At 33.3% G+C, this 10,000-nt stretch overlaps 2 protein-coding genes across 2 annotated transcripts in view; one reads left to right on the forward strand and one right to left on the reverse strand.

Annotated features, from left to right (window-relative positions):
• The window catches only part of LOC125042776 (UHRF1-binding protein 1-like), a 44,674-nt gene extending 41,655 nt beyond the window's left edge, over positions 1 to 3,019 (reverse strand). Inside the window, 3 exon segments of the mRNA XM_047638661.1 lie at positions 960 to 1,151; positions 1,351 to 1,552; positions 2,883 to 3,019. Coding sequence (XP_047494617.1) covers positions 960 to 1,151; positions 1,351 to 1,552; positions 2,883 to 2,926 — 438 coding nt within the window. The 5' untranslated portion in view covers positions 2,927 to 3,019.
• Positions 3,020 to 3,959: 940 nt separating this feature from the next.
• LOC125042617 (DNA repair and recombination protein RAD54-like) overlaps positions 3,960 to 10,000 on the forward strand; it is a 7,591-nt gene continuing 1,550 nt past the window's right edge. The window contains 12 exon segments of the mRNA XM_047638376.1: positions 3,960 to 4,077; positions 4,278 to 4,336; positions 4,873 to 5,082; positions 5,598 to 5,791; positions 6,042 to 6,111; positions 6,335 to 6,529; positions 7,056 to 7,121; positions 7,123 to 7,275; positions 7,465 to 7,742; positions 7,949 to 8,094; positions 8,394 to 8,547; positions 9,541 to 9,739. Coding sequence (XP_047494332.1) covers positions 4,334 to 4,336; positions 4,873 to 5,082; positions 5,598 to 5,791; positions 6,042 to 6,111; positions 6,335 to 6,529; positions 7,056 to 7,121; positions 7,123 to 7,275; positions 7,465 to 7,742; positions 7,949 to 8,094; positions 8,394 to 8,547; positions 9,541 to 9,739 — 1,668 coding nt within the window. The 5' untranslated portion in view covers positions 3,960 to 4,077; positions 4,278 to 4,333.

Raw genomic sequence — 10,000 nt, forward strand, 5'->3', positions numbered from 1 at the left:
TCTGACTGAAAGGACTGGTTAGAAAAAAAAAAAAAAATAATAATCTTCAAGTACCAATTCATCTTACACTGCAAATATGACATTCTTACACTAAAAATATTACACTAATGAAGAATGTCTTAACAAAATCTAATTAATACATAACAGAGATAAAACTCTATTAACATAAGAATGATTATGTGCAGGTAAAAACTGAAAGACAGGTTGAGAGATAAATATCCATCTTATGCATTTTTATGAAATACTGAAAAAATTTAATTTTATGAAAAAAAGACTGTTACCAGGATTTTTTCAACATAGTTTATAACAATAATTCAGTAATTAAAGAAATTGCCATATCAATTGCCAGAAAACTGAACTTCTATATCATATAACAATCCAAATCACTTCTAAAATAATAATATATGGAATTAACAGAAAGAAATAAAAGAGAAGGAGAAATATATGCTCTGCACTTACCACAAAGAGAAGTAAACAAAACAAAAAAAGGGATCTCAAATAATATAAAACAGCAGCACACAAAAATTAATAGTTACTAATGATCTAATGAAACTTTGGAAAAGACTGGAAAAAGAATGAAAGAAAAACCTGAAAACAAAGATGCAACAGACAAAACATGCAGTATAGTTAGATAGATAGTAATCATAAATAATTATTCAATGATACTGGATAACTGATTAAATGATAACTACACACAATCACTACATATACACTGACTGAACACAAAGACCAAATGGCATGCTTAAATGAATGTTAAAATAAGCTCACACTGATTTCTATTTTTCAACAAGAATTGCTTACAAGAAATATAACAAAATGTGTCTCTTACTCAGATATAATTATATTTCCATGCTAAACAAATAAATATTAGAACTCTTATAAAAACAAAAAGAAGAAATACTTCAGAGAAGACACAAAAATGCTTGGTAAGCAGAGGCCAGACAGCAATTATTGAATACCTGGAAAGAAGCCTGAAAAGCTGGACTGCAGAATGTAATGAGTACAGAGTTCACGGTGACAGTCATGCCATCAATGACTTTATCCGCAAAACCATAGCGTCCACCCGAACTGTAGGAGGGGAGGACGGATGAGCTGGTCTGAGAGCGCAGGTCTGTACATGTTTCCATCTCTACCTGCACCTCATCCAGGCTCTGCAGCAAAGATATAAACAAATGAATAAATACATAAACAAATAATAATGAGTATATAATATTCATGACAAAAATTAGAATGCAATAAGAACAAAACTTAATGAAATACATGCAGTGAGTCTAAGGAAAAATACTTATATCTTTTTACTCAAAGATAAGAAAAAAAATGAACACAACATAGAAAGAAGTAGTCTCTTACCACTAAAATGGGTACACTCTTGAGCTTGGTCCATTGTATCTTGAGGTTAACGCGGTTCACTAATGCCCGTTTTATCCGCAACCAAGCAGGAAGTTCAAGGAGGTCTGTGAGAACTATTTCATTGAGCTCTAAGTTGGTGAGCTCACCCTCTCCCTTCAGTGTGCTCACATTTACACTATCTGATGACAAGTTCTTTGCAAATCTGTAATAAAAAGGTTACACACAATGTATTTATTTTTCTAAATATTGTGTATGAATGCATCAGGAAATGACAAGCTGAATAAGAAAAAGATATTTATATTCTCTTTGAATGGGCCATTTGTCATAAGACAAATCTATGTCCCCTACTCTATTTCCTTTATCTCAGCCTCTTAACTTTCAACTGAAATACTGTGAATTTTCTACCATAAATGCAACTTTATGGTCATTTCTGGAAGAATAAAAGTAATCAGACATTTTCCCTTTCACAATGGTAAAAAAGTATACTCTTAATCCTGCTATGCATAAAACTTTTCTCAATAGAGCATTTCCTAACAGAATGGTCCATTCATCTGTGTTGTTATGGAAAATGATGGTAATTTACACAAATTTTATGAAAAAACAACTAAGGGCTATTCATATGGATTAACTTATATTTCTAATCAGATTTTTCTTTCTTATCCTTTCAATTATTTTTGCTGAAAGAGATGCCTAATGAAAGCCTCTGATCCCAAACACTATGTTGATTATAAACAACAAGAAGTCAGGTCTGTCTGTAAAATCTGAAATCTGCTTTGAAAATTACTTGAGGCATGATAAATATGTTGCACTCCTTATAATATACAGGGAGAATTATGTAATTCTTGAGGATTTAATAAGTTGATGTTCCAGTAAGCTTGAGATACCCTTGAGATGATTTTGATGATCCAGAGAGAAAGGCTACAAAAATGCTGACAAATGATTTGAATTTAATAGTTATTTTTAATTTAAAATTAAGTAAAAAAAATGACAGGATCACTTTAAGTCACTGTGCAATTCACACAATAACTTACCTCATGAACTCTGAACACATCTACACTAAACTAACTGTATACACCTATTGTAAATCTTCATCTCCTCCATTTGCAACAAAAATAAACAACAATACTGCCTCACAAAATACCATCTTGGAATTATCTTCCAATTTCATTTGCAATACCACTACTATCTCTCTCCTTCTGAGTTCTCAGCAAATAATGTTATTCAAAGGATACTCCCGACCGAATACATATTAATCCGAGGATAACAAGAATGACATAAGGAAAACTCCCACTTTCGCATCATGACATTCGAGCTGCCTTGCATCTTTAGAGCAGTTGTTCCTTAAAACCTTCACGAAAAACTCAAAGCAAGCATTAACCGAACACCAACATCTAATTCCATCAAGTGTAACTCGAAATATAACCCCGGAGTCAGAATCGAACTGCCACATAGACTCCCGATCTCCCCCGATTGAAACCTTCGCCTCATACGTCACTTCCCTCCGCCACACACTTCTCCCTCGCCCCGCTTACTTCGACAAGTGTTTCAGGATCTGGTTTTTGATGAGGCCAGCCATCTCGGGGTCGGTTTCAGAGGAAGAGGAGAGATTATTCCATCAATTATTTCATCCCCGATCAATCAATCAACTTCATGTTTACTCTGGGTTGGGGAAGGAGGTCGCTTGCACACCGAACTCGAGGCCAAAGGAAGCCTAGGGATAACGCTCGATATTTATGTCCGTATATACCCCGTAGCTTTTTTTATGATTATTGTTACACTGAATATCATTATCATCACCTTATTTTTAATTGTTTATTACTTTACCACATTCACCTCTTTATAAGTGTTGTTTGTTGTTTCTGAATTGTCATTTAATGCTTGTTATTTGTCATTAACTGTTCATTAGTATTTTCTGTGCTTAGTTGTCATCTAATAAACATTACTTTCGACAGAGGTCTATTAAAGTATCTTTAGATACGACGAAGTCCTAAAGTTGGTATATGTAATATAAATCCCAAACTATAAAAAATGACACTCGTTTTTTATCGCTATGCTCTTTTTATTGCATCATGGATAACCCAGGCTGGTCTATATATCATACCAGGGTATTTATAGTGAATTGTTGTATTATTCTATTATTTCTTTGAAGATGCTGCGAAATCAAGATAGATATGAACTATTCAGTAATAACTGAAGGATAGAAAAAAAAATATGTCGCGCAGTACGATGCAGAGCAGGGAGCGAGATTGAATCACAGAAAATAATAATTCCGCTTATATTTTACATTGAAATATCAAATAATTTATTTCTTAGCTATTTATCTTTTGTTTTATTATCACCCATACTCTTATTTTGCTTCCATGTTCTCTCGCTGAGCATTCATTTGGCTTCCCTTGATATTCCATTTGAAGAGAGAGTGAATCAAACCTTCAAACCTATAAACACGAATGAAAATGTAAACAAATCTCAAAGTCTGAAGGATGAGTAAAAAAAATAAAAGAGCATCGTATTTTTATCAAATATAGATTCAAAGAAAGGCTTAAGTGAAAGCAAGTTCTTTATAGGTAAAACTTGATTCTATATATCTAAGATTTACATCCTTATTACCCGCGAAAGATAGAATTTTCGCTCTTGTTTTGGTTGAACAAGTCACTGGAAATTAATGGAAGTTGCAGGAAATTGAAGGATGTAAATGACTAAACTAGCGGTATGTCATCTGCAGTGAAGGTAGTTATCGTATTTGTATGTAAATTGAATTTATATGAGAAGATATTATGTATTTTGAGATATTTTGATGTCTTGGATGTACAATGATCGCGTTACATCACTTGTATGGAAAGAAAAAATGTGAAATTAATTCTCAGCGATTTGTATATAACGTTCTATTGAAAGATATAGCTTAATTAAATATTCATTCTTTGTTTCAGACTGCAGGTCATTAGTGTCGCATATACACAGAAAAAAGAAATATGAATATCTAAAAATGGTGAGCAAATTCTTTCGTTAAATACCTTTATTTTTATGGTCTAGGTATTTGTCCTGAGGAAGACTTTACAAACAAAGAGTAAAGAGGAGGTAAAGGCCATAGAAAATATATATAGAACAATATGTTATAAGAAAAATCTGTGCTAAATATAAGGTCACTGTTGCTTATAAAGTCTATGCTTGTCTGGTTATATATAGCAATATCTAGGCCTCTGTCTTTTGCTCTCTGACTAAGGCAAACAAAACAATGGCAACAGAGAGCTTTTTGATCGCTCTGACAGTTTATTGTCTAATAAGGAAAAAATTCGAGCTATATCATGTATGTATTTGGCAGATGTTTACTTAATGTGCTCTTTTTCTGTTTGTTTGTTTCTTTAATTCTAAGTAGATATAGACCTATGTTACGTGATATACCTTTTATATTATCATAGAAGAAAAATGAACTTTGTATTTATGTACAGAAATTTTTATATTTAAGTCTTTACATTGAATATTTCCAAGTTTCAGGCCAATTATTAATGAGTAAAATATTTGTAGCGCCGCAGCCTAGCCCCAAGCCAGCTGCTGAAGCGCAGTTTGGAGATCAGTCGAGACTCAGATGACAGAATTGGAAGTCCCATCACGTCAAAGAAGAAAAAGACAGTTGAGAATGAGCATTCGGCCATTCCTCTGTCGCCTTACCGTGCCCCTCTTAACCCCATTGTTAATTCCACGCAGCAGGTTCCCTCAACACCTTCATCATCTCATGTAAGGTTTCCGTGATTATTATATTTTTGTGTGTTGTTTGGTTTCTTCTTCTTCTTTTTCTTCTACTTCTACTTCTACTTCTACTTCTACTTCTACTTCTATTTCTATTTCTATTTCTATTTCTATTTCTATTTCTATTTCTACTTCTACTTCTACTTCTACTTCTACTTCTACTTCTACTTCTACTTCTACTTCTACTTCTACTTCTACTTCTACTTCTACTTCTACTTCTACTTCTACTTCTACTCCTACTCCTACTCCTACTCCTACTCCTACTCCTACTCCTACTCCTACTCCTACTCCTACACCTACTTCTACTTCTACTTCTACTCCTACTTCTACTACTCCTACTCCTACTCCTACTCCTACTCCTTCTGGGCAGCTGCTAAATTGTGAAGTTCTAGATATTGCATATGATATTTTGAAATGTATTTGCTTTACTATTTGATTTTTGTTTTAATTGATAAAAAGTACAAGGATGAATTAGGTATGTGAAGTTATAAATTCCTTTACAGGAGGCCCTAATCAAGAAGATTCTAGCCAAGCCCTTTAAAATACCCATCCCCAACTATGTCAGACAAGGGTCACGCAGTCTTGGTATTCGTCGAAATGGAGTCAGAAGACCTTTGCACGATCCAGAGGAGCCAAATGCACTTGTTTTGTACACACCTCCTGTATTGTCAGCCCAAGAAAAACTCACCGCAAATTTGTAAGTTTCTTTCTGTTTGGTGTATTGCATGTTGGTCTGGAATGTTTTTTTTTGTAACCTGATATTTGAGGTTTCTGTTGAAGATTTGATTTCCAGGTTAACTGTGTAAGTCATTTTAAAAAAAAACTCTTGTTATATCAAAAACTATTTTTATTATATAATCTCTTCTTTAAAAGAGGTCTTAGAGAGTGTGTTATAAGTTTGAATTGCAGTTCAGAAGAGAATCTATATCTGTATTATATCACTCTAGAGAAAAGTTGGAAGTTGCTGTTGTCGTTGATCCTCTGCTGTCAAAAGTTCTTCGTCCTCATCAGAGAGAGGTAAGGATTATTGTGCTATTATGTAACTCTGAACACATTTTCTTATCCTCAGTGCTGGGAGCATATAAATACCAGCAGCATTAATGAGTTGATGGTAACCATGACCATCATTATTTATGGAGGAAACATTATTTTGGTTAGTTAATATGTTTGTCTTATATTACATATCATATTATCTTTGTCCTAATCTGAACATTCTAAACCTGTTTCTCATTCTGGACAGGGTGTCAAATTTATGTATGACTGTGTGACGGGCAAGCAGATAGAAGACAACTTTGGCTGTATCATGGCTGATGAAATGGGTCTAGGTAAAACATTGCAGTGCATCACCTTGCTGTGGACTCTGCTTCGACAGGGACCAGACTGCAAGCCCTTGATTGAGAAGGCGATTGTGGTGGCTCCCTCCAGTTTAGTTAAGGTAAGTTTTCTATGGTGCTAGCCTTTTTTTATTTTTTGTTATGAGATATTAGCATAGATGACATACATAGAATGTGCAGTGTTTTAAAAGCTTGAAAGGTGGGAAGAAATATTTGTAGTTTGTATAGGTATTAAAAACAGAATGAATTGTGTACTGTGTCATGAAATGTGCAGATATCCTTTAAAGTTAGATTTTTTTTTTTATAAGAGGGCATTCTTTTTTAGTTTTTAGTGTGATGATATTGATCATTTCTGTTGTGAGAGAAGATGACTTTAAATGTTCATGAAAAACTGGATAGGAACAACACATGAAAGTATATGATTTTAGATACAATGTAATGTTAAACTGAGTTGTTGCCATACAAAGCAGTCAAGTAGATTCCAGACTTTCTTGATTTATTTAATCTACTGGCAGCCCATTGATTCGAACTTTAATATACACTAGAAATAATTTTATACTCTTCTAGTTCAACTTTGTAAAGATGGCTTGCTTAGAATTCCATACACTAAAACCCTTGATGTTCCAGAACTGGCAGAATGAGATCAATAAGTGGCTGAAAGGCCAGCTGAATTCCTTGGCCATAGATTCAGGTGGAAAAGTCAGAGATAGACAGGAACCTTGAAGGGTTCATGATGACCCATGGGAGAAGGCCTGTCAATCCTGTGCTAATCATTTCCTACGAGACTTTCCGAATGCACGCGCATGTGTTACACCAAGGGGAAGTAGGCTTGGTACTTTGTGATGAGGTGAGATTACTTGTTTTTTTTCATACAGGTTGTTGATGTTTTTTATGTGTTATATATTTCCCCCAATTTTCTCTCTTTGTTAAATTGACTCATTATCATTGTTTTTCTTTTCCTTTTTCATCTGTGCACAGCTTTAATATTGCTTTCCTTAGAATATGATGATCTGAAACATATTTCATAAATATACAGGGCCACAGACTCAAGAACTGTGAAAACTTGACCTACCAAGCACTAATGGGGCTGAAAGCGAGACGTCGAGTGCTGCTGTCTGGCACACCCATCCAGAATGATCTCCTTGAGTATTTCTCCCTCGTGCACTTTGTCAATGCAGGCATTCTGGGAACTGCTCAGGAATTCAGGAAAAAGTATGAAAGGCCAATTCTCAGGAGCAGGGATGCTGAGGCTTCTGACAAGGAACATCAGATTGGGAAAGAAAAGCTGGAAGAGCTTATAGCAGTTGTCAGCAGGTAGGCAGAAATGGTGACACATGTGATATTTTATTTGCAGTCTAAAGGGATTTGTGTGATATTTAGAATTGAATAGAGTAAATAGCAAAACACTCTACTCTGTGTACGTGTGTGTATGTGGGTGTGCATAGGTGTATGTATGCATGTGTGTGGAGTGATTTAGCTTTATTCTTTATTTATTTATTCAATATATTTGTCTTTGTTAGATGCATCATCAGGCGCACCAATGATATCCTTTCCAAGTACTTACCGAAGAAAACTGAACATGTGGTCTGTTGTCCCTTGACCACAATGCAAGAAGAAATGTATGTAAAGTTTCTTAACTCTTCAGCTGTCAGGAAACAAATTACAGGTATAGCATTTTACTGTTTTTGTTTTGTTTTTGTTTTTTCATAACAATATTGAAATACATTGAAATACATAAACTGTTGTAGAGATTTCTCAGATATTTTCAATATTGACATTTTATCATCAAAATTTTCTTCATTCTATAAACCAATTTTGTTTAAAATATTATTGTATGCACCTTCCCTTTTAGAAGCTCTGACTCTCTTATTAAAGAAAGTCATAATAAAAGTAGCAGATTATTGGCAGGATATTTTAGTCCTTCATAGATAGTAGATATTCCAAAGAAAATTGTATACACCATAGATGGAGACAGGAGGCTGGACAACAGCGCTCTGGCTGCCATCACAAGCATGAAGAAACTGTGCAACCACCCGGACCTTATCTGGGAGAAGGTGATGGCCAAGGAACAAGGCTATGCTGGCCTTGCTGAATTCTATCCTGCCAACCATGATCCAAGGTATTTTTGGTTGATGCTGTTGGTTGAGCATTCTGGCAGAATTTATGCTAAGTGATGCTGCATTTATATGTTTGTGTTAATTTACCTGTAAAGATTATAGACTTGAAATGTAAATTTAAACATAATCAGTTGTATTAATTTAAACATAATCAGTTGTATTAATTTAAACATAATCAGTTGTATTAATGTAAACATAATCAGTTGTATTAATTTAAACATAATCAGTTGTATTAATGTAAACATAATCAGTTGTATTAATGTAAACATAATCAGTTGTATTAATTTAAACATAATCAGTTGTATTAATGTAAACATAATCAGTTGTATTAATGTAAACATAATCAGTTGTATTAATTTAAACATAATCAGTTGTATTAATGTAAACATAATCAGTTGTATTAATTTAAACATAATCAGTTGTATTAATTTAAACATAATCAGTTGTATTAATTTAAACATAATCAGTTGTATTAATTTAAACATAATCAGTTGTATTAATGTAAACATAATCAGTTGTATTAATGTAAACATAATCAGTTGTATTAATTTAAACATAATCAGTTGTATTAATGTAAACATAATCAGTTGTATTAATTTAAACATAATCAGTTGTATTAATTTAAACATAATCAGTTGTATTAATTTAAACATAATCAGTTGTATTAATTTAAACATAATCAGTTGTATTAATGTAAACATAATCAGTTGTATTAATGTAAACATAATCAGTTGTATTAATTTAAACATAATCAGTTGTATTAATTTAAACATAATCAGTTGTATTAATTTAAACATAATCAGTTGTATTAATTATATCTAATATCTAGTCAAGTAAAATGAAGGAACTATGTATTTGATTTTTTTTTTTAACAGATGTGCATGTAAATAAGAATCTTATTTGAAAGTTGTATAAAACATTTTTTCTACAAAATAACCATTGTATGAAAAGTACTTTTTATTTTCATTAATGTTATCTACGTTTGGTGTGTGCAGGAGGCTTCGTCCAGAGTTATCAGGGAAAGTTGCTGTCTTGGACACGCTCTTGGCCCTTATCCGCAGCAAGAGTGATGACAAAGTGGTCCTCATATCCAACTACACTCAGACCCTTGACCTGTTCCAGCAGCTGGCAGCCCTACGGAATTATCCATATGTGCGACTGGATGGTTCCATGTCTATTAAGAAAAGAGCAAAGGTGGGTTGAGTGCTTGATTGAGTTTGGTTTCTGTTTGTAATAAGATGAGACACACTTGCTACATATACTGTTTCATTGCTTATTTATTATTTTTGAGGATATTATTTGTCAAATACTTTTCATATTGTTATATATATTTATGAAAGATGTAATGACATGTACAACTCTGGCAGATGAGTTCACTAAGCATTTTAAATAAATTTACATTGCTTTTTAAATAGACTATCTTCTGTAGTAGAACTGAATCAGTGCCTTTGAAAT

This window comes from Penaeus chinensis, chromosome 32 (assembly GCF_019202785.1).
Source record: "Penaeus chinensis breed Huanghai No. 1 chromosome 32, ASM1920278v2, whole genome shotgun sequence".
In the NCBI taxonomy this organism is placed as follows: domain Eukaryota; kingdom Metazoa; phylum Arthropoda; class Malacostraca; order Decapoda; family Penaeidae; genus Penaeus; species Penaeus chinensis.